This window comes from Mytilus trossulus, chromosome 1, assembly GCF_036588685.1.
Source record: "Mytilus trossulus isolate FHL-02 chromosome 1, PNRI_Mtr1.1.1.hap1, whole genome shotgun sequence".
In the NCBI taxonomy this organism is placed as follows: domain Eukaryota; kingdom Metazoa; phylum Mollusca; class Bivalvia; order Mytilida; family Mytilidae; genus Mytilus; species Mytilus trossulus.
Window position 1 is genome coordinate 34501022 of NC_086373.1, and position 27913 is coordinate 34528934.

At 31.8% G+C, this 27913-nt stretch overlaps 1 protein-coding gene across 1 annotated transcript; it reads right to left on the reverse strand.

The window, feature by feature from the left end:
• Window positions 1–2505: 2505 nt before the first annotated feature.
• On the reverse strand, window positions 2506–26530 carry LOC134722501 (carbonic anhydrase 1-like). Its single transcript, XM_063586125.1, has 8 exons — window positions 26459–26530; window positions 21343–21366; window positions 20000–20164; window positions 12301–12458; window positions 10858–10953; window positions 8798–8864; window positions 3315–3472; window positions 2506–2954 (listed from the first exon to the last, which is right to left on the reverse strand). The coding sequence occupies exons 1-8, from the start codon at window positions 26502–26504 to the stop codon at window positions 2808–2810; spliced, it is 861 nt and encodes a 286-aa protein (XP_063442195.1). The 5' UTR covers window positions 26505–26530; the 3' UTR covers window positions 2506–2807.
• Window positions 26531–27913: the final 1383 nt, after the last annotated feature.

The window sequence follows — 27913 nt, forward strand, 5'->3', positions numbered from 1 at the left end:
ACTTGCATCTAGAAATTGAAAATGAGGTTCGGTTGAGAATAACATTTAACAACAACAAAAAAGAAGAGATAATTGAAACTTCCCAGTTGTGAACATTCCATTTTTATGTAGCAACATTCCAACAGGTCCTGCATATGGAATATACATCTCCCAGTTGATACAAAATTCCAACTCTTATATTTTCTATCATGATTTCCTTGATAGAGAGTGGTTTCTTACAAGGAATGTATTGAACCAAGGGTTCCAAGTAGTCAAGTTGAAATCATCCCTTCATAAATTTATTGGACGCCTTCATTTTTCTATGCCGTGTTTTGTGTGAATATATCTCTTCATTATTTGAAATAAAATTGTCAATTCGTTTTCGACTAATGAATTTGGATGTTTCTTTGGTTTCTTTCGTTCCTCGTTTTAAAATATATTTCGTCCCTCGTTTTGAAATTTATTTCGTCCCTCGTTTTGAAATATATTTCGTCCCTCTTTTTGAAAGATATGTTTACACATCCGTCTATAACTAGTTTAATGTCACATTAAGGTGGTACCCAACACCTGCACTTTAATTAATTTGGCTCGTTTAATTTTCATAAAATTTTGTCAAAGTACTTACTTTGACCCTTTAACAAAAACATAAGAATTTTGAAAATTTTGAACCAGCCGTTTAGTCGGAAAAATTACACTGGTTATATAGCAGTTTGACAAACACCAATTTTGATCATTGAGAAGCTCAATTTTCCTTTGACAACACAGCGTAATTAAAACGTTTAACTGATTTTACAGAGTTATCTCCCTGTAGTATTAGGAACCACCTTAACTGTAGAGTATTACAAGTGTTTCAAAACGAACCTGAATTGTTGTAGTTTAGAAATGTTATTACGTAATTACAAGTACCACACCACCAGTTCAAAATCCCTCTTCATTGTATATTCATTCGTTTCCTTTTTTTCAATTTTTACATCTGTCTAAATAATTTACCTTTTATATACTACAACTTAATAAGAACCATGCGTATCCTGAATTTCATCTCTACAAGCCAATAGTCATAGTCTTGTTTTTGCTATTTTAAGTTATTATTTGTCAATTACATTTTTTAAGATACGCTAAATATAAGTAAAATTCATAAAAGGGTAATTAAAGAAGTCGTCTGACATTTTGGTTTAAATAAACAGCAGAATGAACTCAACATTGTGAATATGTTGGCCCTTTCGTCTCTTTTCTTCTCCTTTTTATAGCGTTTTTTCATATAATAGACAAAACATACATTTTGCACATTTGTACTAATTCTAACCATGTCGGTCATTATGGTTAACGGGCAAGCAGGGTCATTGGACATATATTTCATAAAACTGAATGATGATTGCGGACAACTTTCGATAAATTTGGCCCAGTTGTTTCAGAGGCGATTCTTGTTTTGTAAAAGAAAACCCATGATAACCACGACAACACCAATTGACGACGAGAATAGATAATTTGGTCCAATGGACCAAGTGAGTTAAAAAAGCAAGGAAATTGCATTTTGATTGACAGTTGGAAATTCATTTAAAAAAAGTCTTTAGTAAATACTTCAACATGATGAGATGTCCGGTTTTAAGGGCAAAATTCGAGGTGGCAAAATTCATTGTACCTTAACATGTGAATTGGGCTAATGGATATATTTAATTTTGCTGAACAGCAAAATACTTTCAATTTTTATGTCAAGTCATTATATTAAACGACCCGGATTCGACAACTGAAGTAAAACAAGTACGATCAAGATAACAACTGAATGCGGTCATCAATTAAAACCTCTGTACCAGACATCTTATGAGAAAGGCTCAAGTTATACAATGGATCATAAAGTGTTGTAGCCGACCTTATGTACTAAAAAAAGTATAATAAATCTATTTTAATTTTTAGAAGGTTTTTTTATATCCAATAGTTGCTTTGAAGTTTTATAAATATATATACATAGAAATATAAAATTTTATATATTTAATATAGAAATGGAAATGATTTAATATATTTAATATAAAAATGAAATGATTTTAGATTTAGATGAAGTAAAAATTATGAACTATGACCGTTTTTAACTTTGATCAGAAAATTTAGGTACGGTCAATTAAGAACCATGCTCATATAAGAAGTCATTGCCGTGACTTCGGATCTTAGAGAGATTAAATATTGCAATTTTGCATTGCAAGTTCCTACGTTGTCCAATATTGATAATGTGGTTTATAGAAAGTTTGATCTCTTCTGCAAAGTGTGATATAGTCATAATTTAAACATTTGAAGGTTTTCTTGCAATTGCTATTTTATTATATTTTGAATAATTGGTGTAAATGTAGGTATTTTATTGGAAGCCATTTTCCTGCATTTACTTTCTTTGGGACGCTTGAAATTGTTTTTTTGTGTGAAGTAAAATACAATCCAATCAGTAAAGTTATGAAGAAATGCTATTAAAGTCGGTGGTCCGATTTTCAAGGTCAGGACTTTATATTCATAAGAAACATGAGAAGAAGTTGTATATTTATAGAGTCACAATTTTTATGACCTGAATATGTTCACCCTTCTAGTCATCCCAAATCTTGCTGTTTCATTACAGGATTGTAAACTATTTTACAACAAAAGAATCAAACAAATAATAATAACCTTGTACTGTAACATAGTCTTTTTAGTAGATACTTAATGTTAAAAATAGTATGTTTATGGCCTATAGAATCACAAAAACACGCACTATTTAATTCAGCTGCTTCACTATAAATATTTATTATCAATCTATTGAAGTATTGTAATTAATACGTTCAATTTGAGAGATGTTTCATTAAACCCAAAGTCTAAAAGTTGTTACTCCAAAGACTATTCGGCTCTTGGTCTTTACATGTGGTGTATACCTTTCTTCCATGAAGACCCTGAGTAGGGCGATTGTTGAATTTGATTAGATGGTTCCCGTTATCATCACAAAGGGCTCTGAACTTGTTCAACTGAAAAAGATAAAAATTTAAGTTCACCGATTTTTTTTTACTTTAACCTAGAAATTTAATACTCACGCAACACCAGGCCAGATTGAAAACTTTGACTTATAATAAAACTTTACCCCTTCAATAACAAAACGAAGTCCTTGCTGGAACTGTTGGATAAAAAAAAATAGCAACAAAAAGCGCTGATTATTTTTCTCAGAATGTGTGCTGAATTAATACATCCCTTTTCAATTATAAAAAAATATAAAAACTAATAATATAAAGTTAAAACTATTTAACTTTTCATTTCACATAAAAAAAAACGTACATCTTAATTGCACAATACTCTATAAAGTTTTAACTATTAATATTGTTAACACCCACCTGTCTCTCGGAAATTGTTTGCGGTTGTGACAAAATTGTCCATGTTACACTTTCGAAACAACCAGGTGTGGTGAGACTGCCATCATATCTATAGAAACAGCGGGTGTTTTTCGGCAGAAGGTTTGAGAGTGACAACGAATCGATACTGCTTTCAGAATCTGAAAAAAAAATCGAATTTTATGAATTTAAAAAAAAATTCTGATGTGTGAATTTGTTTTAATGTTTTTTTTTTTATTAAAAAAAACTTTTTTTTTTGTTAAAACCATTGCCAATGCCTCTGTTACTTCACTAAAGGTACAATATGTGCAATACGCATTCCAATGGTTGATTGATATATAGAAATATGATCGTATGAACTTTTTCGATCCGTCAGAAAAGCCCAATGGACTTTTTTTAATTGAGAAAATGCATAAATACGTAGGCATGTCCGGTTGAAATGAGGATGTTCAATACGATAACTTGGGAATGTAAAGTGCAAGAGAACCAAATCTGTGAGGAGCCAATACGTCAATTTAAGTAAAGCAGAATTCTGTCCTTATTCACCAAACCCTAGTACTATAGTGGAAGTTGAACTGACCCTCCTTTTATTACGGGTCGCGTCTCTTTATAGAACTTAGATATTAGAAGTTATCAAAGGTTATATGAGATGTGCTGTTTATTTGTTCTATTCTAGTTCTGAGTATGAGTGAAATGTTTACCACTGGGCGATAGTCAAACAGCAATAAGTCAATAATATAAAGGTTAGATATTTTGCAATGTATTTTCACGTTGCAAATTATGATTTAAGGGCATCCGATACATCCGAAAGAAGTCAAAGGGAAAATGTTTGACATGTTTTAGAGCGAAAACATCGATACTGTTGGTGATAAAATAATAACAAAAACAAATGTTACAAAAATATGAACAGACTCAAAAATGTGGTCATAACTAAAACCTTCAGATGCAAAACCAAAATGAGTTTTTCGATTTCCTTCATTAAAATTTAAGAAAACATGTACAGTTGACAAAATAACTACTAATAACAGATAAGTCATTTACTTTAAGCATAACTTTTAGCTGAGAGTATTATAAAGTATACATATATACTCCAAATAAACTCATCATAGATACCAGAATTGAGTTTTTTTATTTACGCCAGACGCGCGTTTCGTGTACAAAATACTCATCAGTAACGTTCGATTCAAAAAATGTGAAAAAGGTCAAATAAAGTACGAAGTTGACGAGCATTGAGGCCCAAAAATTCCTAAAAGTTTTTCCAAATACAGCAAAGGTATTTTATTCTTAATGTAGAAAAGCCTCAGTATTTAAAAAAATGAAAGTTTTGTTAAAACAGTTAATTTATAATTATGAACATATTGATGATACATGTAAATCAAGTCAACACAGAAGTGCTGACTACCGGGCACTATTAAAGATACAATACAGGGTATACCGTGTGTAAGACAATACAGATGACATTATTTACATATCGTGTAAGCTGTCAACTAAAGTTTGTCTGATTTATTAGGGTGTCAAATTCATTTGAACGAGAACAGATATTTGGACACAACACATCATCTAAAACACCGAAAGGTGATAATATATAGGTTACATTGCATCTCCTATCTACCCAAGGTCTCGTCATGATCGATAACAGATAACACAGAAGTAATAAATACTCTTTTCTTCAATTAATACTAAAATATAAAAGTAATCCGTTATGATAAGGCATGCAGGGTATCATTGTCTAAAATGCAATTAGTTTACTTCGTATCAAAAATACAAGACATTGGCATTTGTTTTTGTTAGTTCCAGATAATATGTTGATTTTAAGGCATGTGAAACTTGCTCTATGAAGTAACAAAACAGAAGAAAAGAAACTATAAAACTTGATATTCAATCAATTTATGATTTTGAGTCACGGAAAACAGATCTCATGTACGTACATTAAAGGGAACTGTTCTAAAACTTGACTTTGATATCTGAAAATCATTCCCGTTTGTATCCATATCATGATAATTAAAACATGCATTTTTTTTTAACTGCATTCCTGTAATTGAATCTTAACAGTTTTCAATAAACTTTCGGATAGTATTTCCTTTTTTATACCATTAGTAAAGATACACAATAATGATGCCGTCAGCATGTCATTTACACCTAAACATTATGCTTAATGCAATAAAATAGATTTCAATAGTTTAGGTTAAGGATCTTTCAGCTATTTCACCTAATGTTATGTGAAAGCATAATACATGCATAATATCACATTACATTAATGACATCTTGGTTTAAGTATTATATGTAATCTTCCCATATCTGACAGGCGTCAGCCACAAATATATTAGATTTTAATTCATGTTTTTCTCTGACTGCTTATGAATTTTTTACACTTAATATATAGTGGATGTACTGATTGCTAATTTAGTCTTAGATGCATGTCTTTTTTTATAAGTTGTTAGTGGTTTTAAGTGTCAGTAATTGCAAGTACTCTCAAATCTGTAATTGGTTAATTTTGGTTGTTAGGATGTACAAGTACCAAGCCACGTTCACTCTGTGTTTCTTTAAATGTATTTATATTTGTATCTATCTTATGAGTTTTTCAACAGATGTTTTTATTTCGATCTTATGTTTATTCACTGTCCCAGGTTAAGGGGTGGTTGGGATCCCGCTAACATGTTTAACCCGTCAAAATGTCAACTGTTCATCAACTCCTAGAAATATATAATTGCATATTAAACTCCTTGGGAACAAAAAGATATAAACTGTTTTGTATTCTGTGACTCTCTAAAGCTTTCTACAAAGTTTGGCATAGGGGCCTTATATGTAAAATGAAAGCTTATGGTATTGACGGAAACCTATTGAATTAGTTTCAGGATTATCTACACGACATAAAACAGAGAGTAGTATTAAATAACTTGTCTTCTTCCTTCTGTAATATTTCATATGGTGTTCCCCAGGGATCAGTTCTGGGCCCTCTTCTCTTTATCTTATATATTAATGATATTGCTATAAATAAGCTTACAGCTTCACTGTGTCGTCTATTTGCTGACGACACATAATTCAATTATTCTGGTAACGACGGAGAATAGATTAAAAAAAGGGACGAAAGATACCAAAGGGACAGTCAAACTCATAAATCTAAAACAAACTGACAACGCCATGGCTAAAAATGAAAAAGACAAACATAAAAACAATAGTACATATGACACAACATAGAAAACTAAAGAATAAACAACACGAACCCAACCAAACACTTGGGGTGATCTCAGGTGCTCCGGAAGGGTAAGCAGATCCTGCTCCACATGTGGCACCCGTCGTGTTGCTTATGTGATTACAAATCTGGTAAATAGTCTTAATTCGGTAGGTCACATTCATGAAAGGGAAGGGGATTGTAGTTACGACGTAAGGAACATATCTGATTTCATTTGTGAAACGGTTATTCCATAACGGTCAACCAACTCGTGATGGCGTCTGTAAAATTAACGAAGGGATGATTTCAACTTCACCATTTGGAACTCTTGGTTTAATAGCTTCCTATTGAGCAGTAACCCTCTATCAAGAAAATCATGATAGGAAATGCAAGCACGGGAATATCGTATCAATTGGGAGATATATACCCCATATGCAGGTGCTGCTAGAATGTTGCTACTTAGAAATGGAAAGTTTACAATTGGAAAGCTGAAATCATTAAATCTGTTATCGATCACGACTTGAAAGAGCTGGATGTTTGGTCTTCTAAATGGCTTCTGTCATTTAATCCAAATAAAACCGAAATTATGATTTTTTCAAATATTAAGACTCCAGACCTTAGCTTTTCCTTATATGGTAAAATTATACCATTAAGTAAATCTCATAAGCACCTGGGAGTTAATTTCAGTAATGGAACAATCATATTGAATGTATAAGTGCAAAGAAACACTTAAATGTTTTACGTAAACTTAAATACCGATTATCTCGAAATAATTTAGAAAAACTATACTCAGTTTTATTCGACCCATTTTTAATATGGCATTTGCCACGGATGTATGGGATAATTGTGGAATAGGCTACTCACTTAAATTAGAAATTTTGCAATTAGAGGCCGCAAGAATAGTAATAGGTCTACCAATATTTACAAAAACTGAAACTTTATATTCTGAGGTTAGCTGGGAATTCCTTTTTTAAAAGAAGAAGGAGGAGAAAATTACAGATGTTTTATAACATGAACTAAAAGCATGCACCAGAGTACCTATGTAATCTTGTACCTCCTTGTGTACAAAGTACAACCAACTATCCGTTGCGAAATGGTCATGATATTATTGTTCCATTTTGTAGACTTTCCCTTACTACTGAATCGTTTATTCCCTCTACTATACGTGAATGGAATAAACTTTATCCAAAATTCGCAGTTTCGACTTTATTTCTAATTTTAAGAAAGAATTAAAAAAACGATAGTTTATTATGATAAATTTAAATGCTTTATTTGTACGGCCCAAGGAAATTAAATATTATCTTAACGCTTCATTCTTAAACAATGACCTATTTAGAGCTAATATTATAAATGATTCTTCTTGCCATTGTGGGTCCGATATTGAAGATGTCTACCATTACTTCTTCGTTTGCCCAAAATACACATTACTAGTATGTAGAAAAAACTTATTCCATAACCTTAACTTGTTATCTGAAAACTTTGTTTAAGATGCAAAACTATTAATTTGCGGACACATTGAACTTTAGAACGAACAATATATTCAAATTTTCAAACATGTTCAAAATTTTACAAAAAGGTCAAACAGATTTCTTATGCCTTGATAGAACGTTATTACTACTGGTACGGAACGTCATCGGTGTCATCAATACACAAGTCATCGTCACAGAAGTATACGACTTTTTCTCGTTTTACTTTCTTTCCTCTTTTTCCACCTATAAAAGCTAGTACTAAATAGTATAAATTGTTTGCTTTATATGCATGTCATATTATATTTATATTGTATCTTTACTTTATTATATTATTTACTTGTGTCTAAACCGTTTTGCTTTAATTTAGCAAATAAAATATGTTTAAACTAAAATAACCCCACAAAAGTCTATATGTATGTACCTGTACCAAGTTAAGAGCCTGTGATTCAATAGTTGTCGTTTGTTGCATTGTTTAATATTTTTCGTTCATTTTGTTTTGTTCATAAATAAGGTCGTAAGTTTTCTCATTGGAATTGGTTAACATTTGTCATTTCGCGGTCCTGTATAATTGACTATGAGATGGTTTGTTTTCTCGTATGGTCTATGCCTAGTATAACATGACTACGCATGCGTCTGTCAATATCTTTATACCTAGTGTAAGAGTGTAATCACAAATAAAATGCCTATAGATGTTATAATGATTATAGAGTATGACCTGAAAGAAATTTTCTATCCTAAAGGAAATTTCGGACGCGATGACAATAACGCAAATCCGAAACGCAGTAGTCATGGTAGTTCAATTCATTTTTTTATTGTGGTTTTATTTTAATTTGAAATATACATACTTTTGGATTTTACTTTTTCTAAACCTTCAATTAGAGGTTTCAAGTCTTCGTTGTCTTCACCTGTAGTCTGCAATTGTCAAAATTATAAGTATCATTAATATGTACCTCATTTTCATATCAAAATTAATCATATAGTTTCTTATGTACCTCATATAGGTATTTCATGGTTTTGGTACTTTCCAAAATAAAAGTACGACCTAGATTCTAGCAAAACCTCCCTCATGTATACTCGACACTATAATGTTGGACACATATCATAAAACAGTTTAACATGTACCTTAAAGTTTTGAGTATTTCATCCAAAAGTGTATAAAATGAACATCATTTTCCAAATTCAAAATAACTGTTTGAAAGCAACGATATGTTCATTTTGGTTAGCTATGTCTTTAAAAAAAATTTGACAAAATAAATGTAAAATTTGCAATTATGCATTAGAATACTGTAGACTGCAATATATTGATATAATATGCAATTGCTTTTAAAATATCTAAGTTATGATAAACAGTGGTCTTTGGAAACTTTTAGATTTTGACCATAATTAGAAATACAGGGAAAATTTACCAACCTCAGAACGCTGACAATTAATGTACTAACTTTTAATAATATACAAGATTTTTCCTTTAAATCGTGGAGCTATGTGATTAAAGGTGGACAACTCAAAACCTTTTTAATCATTTTGAACGGATCGTGTTCAATATGCAAAACATGTTTCCAGTGGTCGTTAAGTAAGTTATTATTTCTTGGTCAGTGTAACTCGAAAACTTTCATCTGACTGCAACTTCAAATTAAGTTTAACTAAGGTAAATATGTGGTCACTAAAACTGTTGTTATGTAGTAGCAACACGAATGTTAGTACACGACGTGATGCCGGTGATGTACCGTATATTAAATTCTCAATTTATATTGCAAGTGTTAAATTCATATATTCAGCAAGTATTTTTCTATAGCTTTAAACTAAATGCAATGTCTTTAACTCAATGAGAATAAATTTAAGGACATACGATTTCTAAATTCTAAATTTCAAACAATGCACTACATGTATCAAAATACGTGAATTGTAAAAAAAAAAAAGGTATGGTCTAAATTTAACCGTATAAAGGTTTATGTAAAAATGTTGAGATAAATAAATGACCAGGTTTGTTTAGTTCATATCCTTGTGATACAATGTATGTCTCCTTGTAATTGGTAAATTAAGGCAACAGTAGTATACCGCTGTTCGAAACACATTAATGAATTGAGAAAAATACAAATCCGGGTTAAAAACTAAAACTAAGGGAAACGCATCGACTATAAGAGCAGAACGACGACACAACAGAAACACAAAATTAAAATGAATAACACACAGAAACGAACTATAATATAATAATGACCATTTTCCTGACTTGGTACAGGACATTATAAGAAAAAATGGTGGGTTGAACCTGGTTTTGTGGCATGCCAAACCTCACGCTTTTATGGCAATGTTAATTGACTTTTTTTTTTATGGGAAAGAGTTTCATAAATGCCATCCCATCCTAAAGTATATTTTTCCGACTAGAAAACATTTTGAAAACTTCTACCTGAATCATCTTGTTTGGTTCATACTTTCTCGGTAGATTAATTTTGCCAGACTACAATACACACTGATTTACATTTTACGAGTGACGATGTTTAACATTTGCAAGAAATAATATTTGCTATTTTTGCAATACCAAATACATGGATAGTCTATTGAACAATAAACACGTTTGAATTAATTTTAGTAACTTTTTTATGTGTTAATTTGATAGCAATTTACATTACACAATGTTTTAAAGTAGTTTGTTGATGTTCAAATCTTTTAAATCGATTAAGAGGAGACAACTCAAGGTAAAAATAAAGCTTCTATATAGTGTTTAGCATTTTATCACAAAGTGATTATTCATAGCTACAAATAAAAAGAACACTTTTAGCATTTTTTTATCATTATTTCTACATTCCAAGAACGGAACTTAGCATATTGGTAGTTCCGGGCAACATATTGGAATTAAACCTTGAGTTTATAGAGTTGCGAAGAAATAATGAATAAAAAAAGAACCCACCTCAAAGAGAATGGCGATGACAGCTAGTCCATCGCTGTGTTTCATTGCTTCCTGAATCGATTTGTAAGCCAGGTAATTGTAGTTCACAATATGCATCTGTTAACAACAAAAATACTTCAATACTAATGTTTTGCAGTGCTCCAGAAATTAGTATCGCCATCTCTACCCGATTAATACGGTATATGGAAACATATTACTTTTAGTAATCCCCCGTTTAACATTAAATTTATTCGTTTGCATTTGATAAACTAATAAAATAGAACGTAGACTTCTAATGGAAATATCATTCAACAAAGGAGTAGGTCCAGTAAGACCCCTTTTTGGCCCCAAAATATAGCAGTTTTACAAAATTGTTAAAATGTAAATTTTCAGTTATTTATTAGACAGAAGAATGCTTCTGCTACATAAATATGGGCTGTTTTTGACAATACAATACACATATATCTGGTACTAGCACCATTAAGTCGTGCTAAATTACTGAAATCCTTACAATTCAAGCATTTTAGTTAAATTTTGGACGGTGTTCGTGTAAAACAAAAGTGGCCGCATTCGTGTTCATCCTTAAAATTGAAATGTAAGTTGTATTTGATAATAATACATAACATATATAAAGGTTGAGGATAAAGACGGATGCGGCCACTTTCATTTTTGACCCAAAAAAATCTGAAAAGTGATATTTTTCGGCATATTTGGTAGATTTTTCATATTTGAGCTTGTATCAGATCGTCTTAAATGACTAAATCAGTTAAAATTTTTCACATAAACTAATCGAATCAAATGAAATAGCTAGAGTCTTAAGTGTTTAAAAAGTGTTCAAAGTCTTTCATCAGATGAACCTGAAATTTGAGGCCAAAATCGGCCCATACTGGACCTTCTCCTTTCGTGTGCATCCTGGAGTTACTTCTATCAAGAACGCCAAACCCGAAACATGTTAAAACCAGAGATGTAGCAACATTAGGAGCCTAATGTCCTAAAGTTACCCCCGTAAAATAATAGCCATATACGAAAAACATATTGGTGTTGGGTGACTATTCATAGTACGGCATTTTAGTCTTATAAAATAACTTTGCTCTACGATCATTCAAGTGAAGTGGCCTTTGTGGCCTATTAAAGTAGTTAACACTGGGATTGATAGTACAAATGTACGAGTCGCGCACGTGGCAGGTACGCTCGACAACAATCGATTGACTACGTAGGAGTGTCAGGTTTTTTTTTTTACCAAAGCCTGTGGTTCACTCTGGGATCCAGCTTCCTCCACTAAAAAAACCTGAACGCCACGAAACAAAACAGAAATGATAAAAGTGGCGTTTAAAAACTGATCAATGTAATCAAATCTTCCAAGTGGAATTATGAGATTAGATAATACCAAACCAAGAGATAATGACAAAGTATATTATTTCCATGTCTCAACCCTGGTTTGTGGGTACTTTATAAAATACTAACCTCCAAAGGAAACGATTGACCTTTTACCAAATGTTCCGATCCAGAGGAACTGTCTTTTCCCCAGTGGAAATGGAACTGCATGGTTTTAAAGATTATTCCCGGAAGATGGTTTCCCGTAACAAACACACTGTGATTTGGTGAATCCACTTTAACCACAGCTATACATGCATGAAAATGAATAATTATTTGGAATAAATAACATTTCAAAGCAATAATTATAAGTCAGAATGTCTCATGAAAAGAAGAGCTTAGTATACCCTTATATAATTGATGACTTGCTCTTGTTAACATATGAAGCAGACCCTTAAAAAAAGACAAAAAAGAGAGCCTCTTGCAAAGTTCTTTAATTACTATTATACTATATAAATTATAACACTGCTTGCAAAGTTTCACAACAATAGGATATACATTATAGACAATATGTTAAATTCTATACTCATCTTTGCGTGTTAAATTTTGACGTTAAAATTGGAAAATTTCAACTATCAACATGTTGGGCTTTAAAAATTAAAATATTGCAAAAAACTTCCATTTAAATGCCTTTATATATCATTTATTATGAACATAAAGCAATAGAGTACTCATTTGATTTATCAGACTTAGCATAATTATTCAAAAGTCAAATTTATATCGGCCTGGGCCTAAAAATTGAGGTTTTTCAATGAAAGGGGGCCTTTCATGAAGATGTAATATTTTCCAGCAATTTTAAATTTGTGAAGCTTTTTGGTTATAAATAATCCTTACATATGTATTGCATGTACTTGAAATGGAAAGAAAAGTTACAAATATCATTCATATTAGTTTAAAAGGGTCTTAAGCCAAGTAAGACTGGAAAAAAATAAGGGTCAATTTAGGCAGTGCCTTATATTTCCATTAAAAAATGCATATTGAGGCTATAAGAAATAAAAAAATGTCTTTTTTTTTTTATCATTTCTATACTCATGTGACATGATACAACAAATCTCAGCACAAAAAGGCTCTTGCAATTAACTTTTCTTGCAGAGAGTATGGTCTGATTCAAAGATTTTTGGCTTTTTAGTGAAAAACTTGAATGCAGTTTTAGTGTCAACAGGCTTACATTTAAACCACTTACTATCCTACAGAAGAAAAGAAAGATATGTGAAATGGAACAGGTACAATAGACATTGTAAAGTGCTTTTGGTTCAAATTTAGTGAGGTCTTTATTGTGGACTTCAAATTTTATGTACCAAGAACCCCACTTTTGACTTCATCCAAACAGGGCGTTAGACAAGGGTCATTTATACAACACGTTTTGCACATATTGTCTGAGATAATCTTCTTTTCTGTAGATCCTGAGTTCATAAACAAGTTAAGGAACTAGATAAAGGCATAGAAACACAAGTATTGACACATGAAAACCTGTCAGATAGAAAGTCAGGATGCCATGTACAAATGTATGCATTAATATTGAAAAAGCCATAAAATGCCTATTTTGACCATAAAATGCCAAAATTGGTAATTTTTGTAGACATTCTATAGAATAAAAGTTTGAATCCTTTAGTTTCATGCTATTTGACAAATTGACACCACCAAATCATTTAAGGAAGTTGCCCAAGTACAGATTCTATATTGACAGACTTCACCTCTTAGGTCCGAGAACACAATTAATTCGTAGTGCATTTCTTTTAGAACATAAAGGAAAATAAAAAAAAATCCCACCTGCGCTTTCTCAATGAAACTTTTAGTGTGTTGTACTACTTTTTGGACAAATTATATCAAAATTGTAGAAAACTTCATCGTCTCTAACTCAAAATATGAACAATTTTATCTTTAGGGCGTCTTGAAATCATTTGACAGCTTCCGAAAATCCTATATTTCAACCTTTTTCACCTGGACCAAATCACTTCTTTCCTTTTAAATTCGGGACCCAATTTTTTTTACAATGTAATTTCACCCCCCTACTTACAATTTGAGGCATTAAACATGGATAAATTAATTTGGAAGGGGTATTAAAATTAATGGCAAGTAACCCACTATTAACACTAGGGACTATATTCGTGAAAATCAAGGGACGGAACAACGAAAATCAAGGGACGACAATTGTGGTCTCGAACCATTTGTCTGTCTGGATTGTAAAAACTACAAAATCAGATAGTGATGAATATGCAAGTTTTCAACAATCCTGGAAAATACGAAAAATACACCTTATCGCTATTTAATCCAATCTCGGAAAGACAGTCAAATGTACAACTCCCTGTTTGGGTCATGTGGCTGAAAATAGAGGTTTTTTAGTAGAGAGCTGATGGAGTAAAAACTTTAGAAAGCGATCATCAAGAAACTTTAAGGGGGTGGCGGGTCTAAATCATTTATATAGGATTTCTCTATATTTTTCTATAAATGAACTTTATATTATAGTTAATAGAAAAATAAAATAAAAAAAGTCTTCCAAAGAAGCATATATTTATGTAAAGTGTTTTTTTTCTGTTGAAGTAATAGGAGAAATAAAGTTAATATCGAAATAAAAAAGAAAGTTATTACAGAAATCGCTCAAATTTTACAATAATTTAGTTTAAGTACAGCTTACATATGGAAATGATATTAAAAAATATAGGTCACAGATGAGTTGAAAAAGATATTTCAATTTTAAACCAAAAAAAATGGCATTTACCCACCAAAGGGAGATAATTTAGAACTTTTTCAATGATGAATACATTATAAAACAGGGACAAAACTTAAAGGGGGGCCCATTCGCCCATGACTCCTAGATTTTGAGCTGGGCCCCTAAACTTTCAGTTAAATTTTAGTTGAACATATACAAACTAATTATGAAATATCTGGTCTGGGCTCCTAGCTTGACATTCACAAGTTTAGTCCCTGTAAAAGTCATCTGGGGCCAACACAAATTTATTGTTTTGAATGATTTTTGTACCATATGATAAAGTAACAACTACAAAAGGTAACAAATAAAATTTGTAATGAAAAACAAATGGGTTTTTTTTCTGAAAATTTTATACCCTCGAGGCTCCTTAATATAGTATGATCCATTTTTTTCGAAATTAAAATTGAAGTAAAAAATTATTTTGTTTTAAGTTTTTAGGTAAGGGACGACATCAAAAGATCAATGTAAGATAAAAAAAAAAAAACTTAATTCAAATAGTTTGGGGGTTGAACTGCTGCAAAATTTGGTTATCTGACATTGATTTTCACATGTATCCATATGGGTCAATCAGTTTTTCCCAAATTAAGTTAAGAAGGGGGTAGGGGGGTCAGTGAAAAAACTATGTGAATTAAGTTTTTAATCCTTCATTGAACTTTTGGTGTCGTCCTTAAGTTAAAACAGGTCTCATAAAAAAGTATTGTGCATCAGTGTAAATTGCATGAATTCTTAAATCACATGTATATAAATCATGGACTATAATTCTTTATAGCAATATCTGTTAGCCATTTAGGGGTCTTTTGCATTTAAAGTTCAGATTAAGTGGGTTTATTTTGTGAAAAATTACCTCAATATAAAGGACAATATATATATAGACAATATATAGACTCAAAAAATGGTATATCAAACAGAAGACAAAAAAGGGAAAATATAGTGAATTTTGGAGAATTTATATTATTAAATGTACATGCATTTGAAATATTTAAGATCCATGGTGACCTAGCTACCAGTTTAGAAAACAGTGATTTAAATGCTAGTCTATTAGAGGGATATTTCATTTTCATTGGTAGTAGAAATAGAATCTTATTTTATCATAAAGTCCAATTTGAAAATGATTTTGGGGGAGGGTTGGGATCCCGCTAACATGTTTAAACTTTAACCCCGCCACATTATTTATGTATGTGCCTGTCCCAAGTCAGGAGCCTGTAAATCAGTGGTTGTTGTTTGTTTATGTGTTACATATTTGTTTTTCGTTCATTTTTTTTTTACATATATAAGGCCGTTTTCTAGCTTGAATTGTTTAACATTGTCTTATCGGGGCCTTTTATAGCTGACTATATATGCAGTATGGGTTTTGCTCATTGTTGAAGGCCGTAGGGTGACCTATAATTGTTAATGTTTGTGTCATTTTGGTCTTTTGTGGATAGTTGTCTCATTGGCAATCATACCACATCTTCTTTTTTATATATGGGAATGAAGATGTAGTAAAGGCTGAATGCCAGTTTTAGTCTTATATATGTACTTTATAATTTTAGTCTTGCATGTATATAATTACATATATGTATGTGTACATATATCACTGATTTAGTGGCAATGATAAATAGACACTGACAAGTCTTCAATGGTGGATCCAGAACTTTTCAGGGGGGGGGGGGGGGGGGGCAGTCATGCTTCAGTGAGTGATTCCCTATATAATCAACCAAATTTTTCCCATAAAAAGGGGGGGCGGCCCCCCTGGATCCACCTATGGTCTTAGATAACATTTTATAGTTATGAATATTTTGTCAGTTGAATAAAACAAGATGGAGGTGTGTGTGTTCTTATTTCCAACAGAAGGACACTAAACCTATATCAATATGTGCATGAAGCAAATTGATAGTTGCTAGATACTGAATGATTATACCACAAGAAAGTTTTAACCTGTGCATATATATACTTAAAATACGATAAAAAAATCATGTCTTTTTCAGGACTTCTGAATCCAACCATGTAGTATGGAATGTTCTTGAGATATGGTTTTGGTCGATGGATGTTCACGAAGGACCTGTAGTACAAAGTATATCACTGGATTTAGCTCTTTGTCTAAGTGTATTTTTAAATTACTTTGCTTTGAGCTCAGTTCATTGTTATGCAATTCTTTCTTTGTAAAATAAAGATTTGACAAACAACTCTCATGTACAAGGATTTGTCAAAGTAGTATCACCTCTTATGTACAATGTTAGTATTAGGGAGATAAAAGCATTCTATTTTAATTTGAACCAAACATATTATGTTTGTTCAACTATGTTAAAAAAACGATAAGTTCTATCTAGGCTTATCGATTTCTTAAACTATATTTCATTGTGCAGTTTGAAATTTTTATACAACCACAGAAATTTTTGCGGTCCTAAATAGGTATCCTGTCGTCGTCGTCCGAAGACAGATGGTTTCCATATAATAACTTAACTATAAGCAAAAAGAAATTAGTAAAATTATAACACAATGTTTATAACCACAAAAGGAAACTTGGGATTGATTTTGGGGTTATAGTCCATAAGGTTTAGGTTCCAAAGGTGCCCAAAACAAGCATTAATTTAGTGTCAGTACAAAAAGTTGTGTATAAGTATTTCAATTGCTCTGAAATTGTACCATAATGTTTAATACCATAAGTAGAAGGTTGGGGTATATTTTATATATTGGGGCAAACAGTCGAGGAATTGAGGGCCAAAAACAAGCATGTTTGTAGAGTCGAGACCATAAATTGTCCAGAATGGTTGTTGAATTACCTAAAACCAATGCTTTATGAAATCTTCTTTGAAAATTAGAGTTGTCTTTCTCTGTCCAGAATAGTAGTTTAATCAACTTAAATTAATGCTTTATACAATATACAATGCGAAATTCACTACCAACTGATAAATTAAAGCAGTCTTCAATAACCATTCAGTGATTACAAGCACTTTGATTATCATTCTAGGTTTATGCTCTTATACAAATGGAAACATTGAAGAATTATTTAGTCTTAACTTAAGTTTTTTTAACTAAATATAGTGAACCATACCAATAGTAAGCAAATACATATGAAAAAGATGTGGTATGCTTTCCAATGAGACAGTTCTCCACAAGAGACCAAATGACACAGAAGTTAACAACTATAGGTCTTTGTACGGACATAAACAATAAGCAAAGTCAATACCGCATAATCAGCTATAAAAGGCACCGAAATGACAATATAAAACAATTCAAACGAGAAAACTAATGGCCTTATTTATGTTAAAAAAAAAATAAACAAAAAACTTATATGTAACACATAAATAAACGACAATCACCGAGTTACAGGCTCCTTATATCATGTTCTCAAATCTAGATATCATCTCCCATATAGAAAAAAAACGCGTGAAAAAATTAATCTATTATGTGTTGCTCTCCTAGATACAAAATTTATCCAAAATCAAAGATGTAGAACATATTCTATCATAATCATTCGGTAACTAGTGTTATTACTGTCTCCTCCATGCCTGTCTTGAACATAAATTTTTTTTTAAATAAATAACAGTTCTAATGCTCAGGTTGGTTGTCACCGTGCAACACAGTTAATAATATAAAAAAGAAGATGTGGTATGATTGCCAATGAGACAACTATCCACAAAAGACCAAAATGACACAAACATTAACAATTATAGGTCACCGTACGGCCTTCAACAATGAGTAAAGCCCATACCACATATATAGTCAGCTATAAAAGGCCCCGATAAGACAATGTAAAACAATTCAAGCGAGAAAACTAATGGCCTCATTTATGTAAAAAAAATGAACGAAAAACAAATATGTAACACATAAACAAACGACAACCACTGAATTACAGGCTCCTGACTTGGGACAGGCACATACAAAAATAATGTGGCGGGGTTAAACATGTTAGTGGGATCCCAAGCCTCCCCCTAACCTGGGACAGTGGTATAACAGTACAACATAAGAACGAACTATAAAAATCAGTTAAAAAAGGCTTAACTCATCAGATAGACAAAAAAATAACACCATAAAGGAAAAACATAGAACTCCTTTTGTCATAAGACAATGTCCAACATCCAAACAGACTATCCACACTCATCTGTGTCCACACTTGTTACTATATATAAAAATATTAATTTTCGCGAACCATTTAGGTCACGGAAATTCCAAAATATGGCATCAGTAAGGAGAGTTGTACAAATAATGTGAATACACAGAACCCCCATCCAAATCATCTTTAGCTAAAAGTATTCATCTTTTTCTATTTTATATGTACTAACAATTTTCCATTTTTCTATAATTTCGATTAAAATGTGCCAAAATCTGAGTTAAAATAGATCGAATGCCCCAAATAAACATTCCCTGATTGGTTGAAGTACTGTGGCGTCGATGTAAAGCATAGCAAGCCTCGTTTCACTTTAATATATAGTGATGGTGTCCTTCTTTTCAAGCAATAACCAATATGTCAGTGAGTGCTTGCATCTCATATATTCCAGTGAACTTGAAGTTAAGAAAAGTACCGAAACTAAAATGTCTGCTTCATATAATGATATTTGCCCTGATATCGAAGCATCAGGACTTTCATAACATTCGTGTGCTTCTGAAATATAATCACTTCTCTAACAGTTTTCAGAAGAAAAACGAATTGATTAATATATACGATGCTTATTCAAATAAACTCGTCATAGATATCAGGATTTAAATTTTAGAATTACGCCAGACGCCGTTTTGTCTCAAAAGGACTCATTAGTGACGCTCGAATCAAAAAATGTTTCAAGTGCCAAATGAGGTACGAAAATGGAGAGCATTGAAAACCAAAATTTCCTAAAAGTGTCGCCAAATACAGCTAAGGTAATCTATTCCTGAGGTAGAAATGCCTAAGTTTTTCAAAAATTCAAATTTTTAATTTATAATTATGAAAATATCATCAATGATAACTCAAGTCAACACAGAAGTGCTGACAAATGGGCTTCACTGCGATATGTTTTCGTAGTCTAAGATCTTTAAAACCTAACCTAAACGTCGACTGTAATACTTATAGCAGTTTTGTTTATTTTTATTTTTCTCTTCTCTTATTTTTATGCGTCTATTTACCAGTATGTCCATTATTCCGAAGAGTGAGACTGAACTCCTTTGTGTTCTCAAATCCATTAAAGTTCATAAAAATAGATTCATCCAAGGTTGGGTGACTTGGTATATCTATAGGTGATTGATGCTGTTTACCACAGTCCGGGTACTCTTTGTCCCAATGACCTAGGCCTGAAATATAACAAAGACAAATTACGTTATTTCTTAATAAAATTAATGTATTTTGAATATAGTATACTTAGAAACCAGCAACTCAGTGCTGTTTATCATGTTAAATTTTCCGTTTTTTATTTTGTAAACAAATCGGGTTGTTGGTATCCTTTTTTTCACAGTTTGTCATGTGGGGCCTGTATATATCTGGTTATGTGGTTTTGATTTTGCTAATTTTTGAAGCCGTACGATGACCTTTAGTAGTAAATTTAATCGTTCTTAGTCTGTGGTGGATATTAGCCTCATTACAATCATACCAGATCTCCGTATTGCTTGAAAATGTTTTTATATTCGAACATCATTATGTATGAAGAATTGAATGCTTCTCTTTGTATAAATTATTCGGGTGTTAAACCGAAGTAAATTTTGTATGAAGCGCGATCTGTAAAACTCATCATGTTAACCTTCAAAGTACAAATCTGATCAAATGACCAAGTGGATCTTTGTATGACCAATCTGAAATACTTTCAATGTTTACCTTTACATGACCAATCTGCAACACTTACTATGGAGCCCTTCATAAGACCAACCTGATGAACTCACCATGTTGACCTTCATAAGACCAACCTTATAATCTCACTTTGTTGACCCTCATAAGAACAACCTTATAATCTCACCTTGTTGACCTTCATAAGAACAACCTTATAATCTCACCATGTTGCCCGTCATATGAACAATCTGAAAAACTTACCATGTAGACCATCATATGTCTAATGTGAAACACTCACAATGTTGAACTTTATAAGACCAACCTTATAATCTCATCATGTTGACCCCTAGACTTGCTAAAATTCCTTTTCTATTATTTTTCTCTTACTTATTTATATGTTTACTGATAAGTGCCAGCCTTCTGATTGCCCTTTGAGAAAGGCTTCCTCCTGCAGATGTCAGTATAATTGTAATCTCCTAGTTATAGTAGTAAAATTATTAAAGGGGCAAAATTGAAAGAAAAAAAAGAAAAAACATAATTAGGAAGGGATATGTAGCAAGTCTAGTTGACCCCTTAGGACCAACCTTCTAATCTCATAATGTTGACCATCTTAATACCAACCTTATAATCTCATCATGTTGACCTTCATTATACCAACCTTATAACCTCGCCATGCTGACCGTCATATTGGCCAATGTGAAAAACTTACCATGAAGACCTTCATATGCCCAATCTGAAAAACATACAAATTGCCATTACTTGTAAATATCTTGCAACCATTTAAATCAAATGTTAAATTATATTCTTTATATTTTATTCAAGTATGTAGAGTGGAATATAATACTATTCTGAAAGTATGTAACACAGTTTAAAAAGCTCGGATTAAACAGTCATTATAATGAAACGAATGTCAACATTGAAAGTGAAACAAAGATGAACCATTCCGTTGACTGATTCGATCCACAAAAAAAGTAATTCTTATTCTGGTTAAAACGTTGATTGCTTTTAACATGCAATAAAACAGTCCTAAATAAATCTTATTACAAAAGGTCGCAAACTATAATTCATGTTTATGATTGTATCGGGTTATGTTACCGTCGCCAGAATTCGGAGGTCATCTCGATAGTTAATTAGATGGCTGGACTAAAAATGCACACGAAATTCTAATATATTCAAATTAGAGAAATACTTTGGTAACTGTTTATTTCAGACATATTGTAAAGAATTTTATAATCAAATATGAGAATGTGAGTCATATTAATAAACATGATCAAGATTCACCTTTTGATTAATATTAATTATGTTATACAAAATAGAATTTAACGTATGGATACAGTTTAAAGACCAGCAAATTGAATCTACAAAAAGACAAACAAAACATCAAAAATTCAACAGTTCCAACAAAATACAACATCGAAGGGTATGAGTTCCAAGAACAATAACCTTTTAAAACAAACAAGCCGGCAACATCATAAATACTTAGTGCATTTATGTACCCTTTCAAAATCTTCAATCTCAAAACAATATAAAAAAGTAAAGTAACAAAAATACCGAACTATGATGAGATTCAAAACGGAAAGTCTGTTATCAAATGACAAAATCGAACGATGGATAACAACTGTCATATTTCTGACTTGGTTCTTATGTAGAAAATGATGGATTAATACCTTTATATGCACATTAGTTGTATTTAATTTCAAATTGCATTTATTTATCAATATATTGTTGTAAATAATCCTGCTGTTGCATAATATTAAATTTGTTGAGGGTAAAAGAAAAAAATAGTTTATATTGAAAAAAACATTTTGAAAGAAATTACTTAAAATGTGTCATAAAATCCATGTTCAGAGAAAGAGGGAAACTGTACCCAGCTGAGCCAAGACGTAAACTAGAGATGCATGTTATTAAACATACAATTGTGACAAGTAAATATGAAGACTTCGTTTAACCAAATTAAATTAAAAGTAGCATTATGATTCATGGTTGTGAAGCTAACATTCTTTTTTGATTGGGGACAGAAAATGTATTTGTTGATGAGACATTCAAGTACGTATTTAGTCAATTTTAAACAACGTACGGACTAAAGAATGGACAGAACAAACTAACTTTTGCCTTTTAAGTTTCTGTGAAAAAAAAAATTTGCTTCGGGAATGTAGTTAAAATATAATATCAAAAAGAATTTTAGCATTATTCATCTTCATTTTTGAAGAAATAATGGATGTCGACATTTTTTTTCCAGACGTTAGCAGGTTGATTCGCTTTTTTTTTATTAGCCGTTCTGTATGGAAGAATTAGCTGATCATTTTGCTACAATTTTATATACATGTAAGATATGCCAAAATAACAAGAAAAAAGTTATTTTGCTAATTGTGTGTTAAATTGGTGCCAGTACACTGTTTCCACCATGAGAAATTGAATGTACTGACACTCCATTAACCGCAGTTACACTGCATTGTTTTATTCATTGAATCAATATAAGAATAAGGATATGTGGTATGATTACCAATGAGACAACAAATAAATGGATGTTAGAAATTATATGTTTGTATTTTAGGCATTTTCATGACATTTCGAGCCACAACCTTCATTAAGTTACACAATACTTATGCAACGGCAGGTATAATTCAGAAAAGGAAGCATTCGCCGTTGTAAAATACCATAATTATACAAAGCTACATAAGGTTATGCTTGTGTATTTAGTTAAAAGTTTCTGTCTTAAATATGGTGAAATTGTCTCTGTAAATATTTTTCTTTATACACCCTACTGATCATTCAATTGAAGTTTGGTTGAATTTGGTTGAGTAGTTTTAGAGGAGAAGATTTTTTAAAGTTAGCAAATATGATGAACAAATTGTGAAAAATTGTCAGTAAAGGACAATAACCCTTGACAATTTTGGTCATATTAACTTATTTGTAGATCTTACTTTGCTGATCATTTTTGCTGTTTACAGTTTATCTTTATCTATAATAATATTCAAGATAATGACCAAAAACTGCAAAATTTCCTTAAAATTACCAATTAAGTGGCAGCAACCCAACAATGGGTTGTTTGATTCATCTGAAAAAATTTCAGGGCTGATAGATCTTGACCTAATGAACATTTAACCCATGTCAGATTTGCTCTAAATGCTTTCGTTTTTGAGATATAAACCAAAAAATGCACTTGACCCCTATGTTCTATTTTTAGCAATGGCGACCATGTTTGTTGATAGATCAAAACTTCGGATACAATTTATAAACTAGATACCATAAGGAACATTCAGTTAAAAATTGGAAGTATTTGGCCTAGTAGTTTCAGAGGAGAAGATTCTTGAAATAGTTTACGACGTGACAGACGACAGACGACGGACGACGACGGACGCCAAGTGATGGCATAAGCTTACATGGCCCTTTGGGCAAGTGAGACTAAAATTCAATGCTTGTGGTAGTAGGTGGTTATACTGGCAAATTTTTGGACCAAGTTAAGAGATAGTATACATGTACTTGACTAGGCAAAAAACTGCCCATATTTACGTAGTAGAAGCATTCTACTTTCCAATAAATAACTAACAATTTTGTAAAACTGCTATATTTTGGGGACAAAAAGGGGTCTTACTGGACTTATTCCTTTGGAAGAAGAGGCTGTTTGACTGCTTTAAACAGTAAAGTCTAATCTAGCACAAAGTACAAAGATCTTCTTTTTTTCAGAGCATGCCAATAAACGTGTACGTAATATACATACGAAATACGCTATTTGAACGGATATTTTATCGGATATCATACAATATCTCTTTCACTAAAGTCGTGGAAACCTTGCACATTTTTCGTCAGTGTCCTTTGTTTACCTACTGTGTGACCAGAACATACAAGATTGATCAAAAGTGTTATCGTCCTGAATACATGTCAAATATTTGACACTGGACATAAGAAATCGCTACAAGCTACTTCAAGTAGTTTTACGGTGAGATGGATATCAGTATCATTAATATATCAGTCATCAGTTCTTGGAACCAGCAAACAGTAGTCAGTACTAGTAGTAAACCAAATTTACAAAATGCTATTTAAAAAAAATTATTAACTTATATCTTGTGGCGAATATAAATTACTTTTTTTTTTAAATTTAAGATATAATATAGCTTAAATTAAAAAAAAACCTGAGAAATAAGTTTTAAAGAATTCGACATACGCGTATATATATTGAATATGTAAGTCAATGTTAACCTTCCGAATTTTCTCTGGTCTTGAATCTATTTCAGTATAATCATTACGTTTAATGCAAACTGTATGTCAAATGGAAAACTAATCGCAACTGTTTACACTTACCATATAAAAGAAAATATAGATTACACTAATGTTCTTTGCTAAATTTTCTTTACAAGTGTGTAACAAGAAAATCAAACTTGTAAAAAATGATTTATAACATTTCTAATGATCAATATTTGTCATCAGTTAACATATAAACTTGATTCACAATAAAACCGGCTTCTTAAAATTTATATAAAAAAATATAAAATAGTGTATTATTGGACTACCGAGATAATTTCGTTCTTTTAAATTCGGGCTTTTTTCACAATTTCTTTATTGTGAGTATTTAAAAAAATCTTGCAAAGTATGACAAAACGTTGTTATTAAGTCTACTTTCATTTTTACTTCGTTTTTTTATACCTATGGTCTCCACGCTCTTAGTATATTGAAAAACATGTGCACCAACTCTTTGGGGTATGTATTAAGCCTGTTGCCGGGCCAACTATTCGCCTTTTGTTCAACATAACCTCTGTTAATTTGTCCCTGGGCGAATGAACCTCCTAGTATCCTTAAAGTCATATGAAACTTCAAATTTGAAAAAAATGTTGAACATGTTTAATATAACGGAATGGCCAAGTTTTACTCTAAAAGAAGTGGACGGTAACTTAAAGACCTGTTGCCGGGCTAACTATTCGACGTTTGTTCAACATAACATCTGTTAATTTGTCCCTGGGCGAATGAACCTCCTAGTATCCTTAAAGTCATATGAAACTTTAAATTTGAAAAAAATGTTGAACATGTTTAATATAACGGAATGGCCAAGTTTTACTCTAAAAGAAGTGGACGGTAACTTAAAGACCTGTTGCCGGGCTAACTATTCGACTTTTTTTCAACATAACTTCTTTTAATTTGCCCCTGGGAGAATGAACCTCCTAGTATCCTTAAAGTCATATGAAACTTCAAATTTGAAAAAAATGTTGAACATGTTTAATATAACGGAATGGCCAAGTTTTACTCTAAAAGAAGTGGACGGTAACTTAAAGACCTGTTGCCGGGCTAACTATTCGACTTTTTTTTCAACATAACTTCTTTTAATTTGCCCCTGGGAGAATGAACCTCCTAGTATCCTTAAAGTCATATGAAACTTCAAATTTGAAAAAAATGTTGAACATGTTTAATATAACGGAATGGCCAAGTTTTACTCTAAAAGAAGTGGACGTAAACTTAAAGACCTGTTGCCGGGCCAACTATTCGCCCTTTTTTCAACATAACTTCTTTTAATTTGCCCCTGGGAGAATGAACCTCCTAGTATCCTTAAAGTCATATGAAACTTCAAATTTGAAAAAAATGTTGAACATGTTTTATTTAACGGAATGGCCAAGTTTAACTCTAAAAGAAGTGATCGTAAACTTTTCTTAAAAAACATTATTAAAATAAGATTCCAACTTTTGTTTTGATTTTACAGTTTTAATTTCTTTTAAAGTCGGCAAACAGTAAATTTTAAAGTAGCAAAAAGATGATTTATTTAAACAAATGACTTGAAGTGCATTTTAAAACAGTTTATGCATATTTTTTTTTAAATATACAAATTAATCACTCACCACTTGCAGCTGACAGATGAAACAACAGAAAGAGATACACAATCATCTTTTCTTGCCGTGTAAATCCTTATCTGTCTGATGCTTAAATCCTTTTTATAATTTATACCAATCAATAAATATCAATTTGTAACATATGTTTTTGTACTCTTTTTATCTACCAATAATTTTAAAATATTGTCGTTAAAAACAGACTATAATAATTTTGATTACATTGTTTGAGAGTTTAATATTGAATCGAACTTGAAATCAAAGAGGTCTTATTGAAAAATTTCCGTTAGAACGATCAAAATGTCGTAAACAAAATTGAAATTCAGATTTCAGATGCAATGAGACGTAAAACAAATTACTGGCCATTAGAAAAAGCAGAATGCTTTCAAACATTATCATCGCATGTAATATCTATCTACGGCCACCCCTTCTTCATGTGGTAAACATTTTGGTTTATTAAACGACATTGCCCTCTCACTTTGCAAGTCATACGTTTCTTGGCAGTTGTTATGTAAACTCCCCTTAAATAACACACCTCTGATATGAGGACAATGTCCTCTTGCTTGACAATGGCAAACGTTACTCGACAGTTGTTGATAGACTTTCCTTCTATACAGAATATAAGACACATGCATAAGATAAAAGAAAACTCATTCTTCATTTGAGAAGTCTTGAATTTTGATAAACTATTGTTTCGGGTAAGGGTGAAGGTTGGTACCTTTTAAAACGTTGAAACCCGATTCATTTGTTTGCACCTGACCTAAGTCAGGAACTTGATGTTCAATAGTTGTCGTCTTTTTGTGATGTTGTTCATACGTTTTTCTTGTTTCTCGTTTATTATATATATTAGACCGTTAGTTTTTCTGTTTTAATTGTTTTACACTAGTCATTTGTTGGGCCCTTTATAGCTTGCTGTTCGGTGTGAGCCAAGGCTTCGTGCTGAAAACCGTACTTTGATCTATAATAGTTTTTCTTTTACAAATTGTGACTTGGATTTCATGCGGGTTTCAAAGAGTTCCAATGGGGAAAAAGTAAGAGAAAAGTTGTATCGTCGAACTGATGTTCATCCCAAAAATTACCAGATGCTATAACTGATAAACGACATTATAGTTATGACCTCATCATTATATTAGACCGAAAGGAGACACAAATGACGTCCCTGCAACAAGTACATATCGAATCCACTGAGAAAAGACTACATATAAGATAGAGTCAAGGGGCACAACGCCACCAAGGAAAGAAAAACTAACAAAAGGATAGAAAAATCGTTCCATTTATCATAAATTCTGCTATGACATTTGAAAACTAGAGGCTCTAAAGAGCCTGTGTCGCTCACCTTGGTCTATGTGAATATTAAACAAAAGAAGCAGATGGATTCAAGACAAAACTGTTTTTTTGGTGATGGTGATGTGTTTGTACATCTTACTTTACTGAACATCCTTGCTGCTTACAATTAGCTCTATCTAT

Coding starts and splice junctions, on each gene's coding strand:
- LOC134722501 (XM_063586125.1), bottom strand. CDS start 26,504: ATGATTGTGTATCTCTTTCTGTTGTTTCATCTGTCAGCTGCAAGTG. Junction 10,954..12,300: donor GTCAATCGTTTCCTTTGGAG/GTTAGTATTTTA, acceptor TGTTGTTAACAG/ATGCATATTGTGAACTACAA. Junction 3,473..8,797: donor AGAAAAAGTAAAATCCAAAA/GTATGTATATTT, acceptor TTTTTTTTTCAG/ATTCTGAAAGCAGTATCGAT.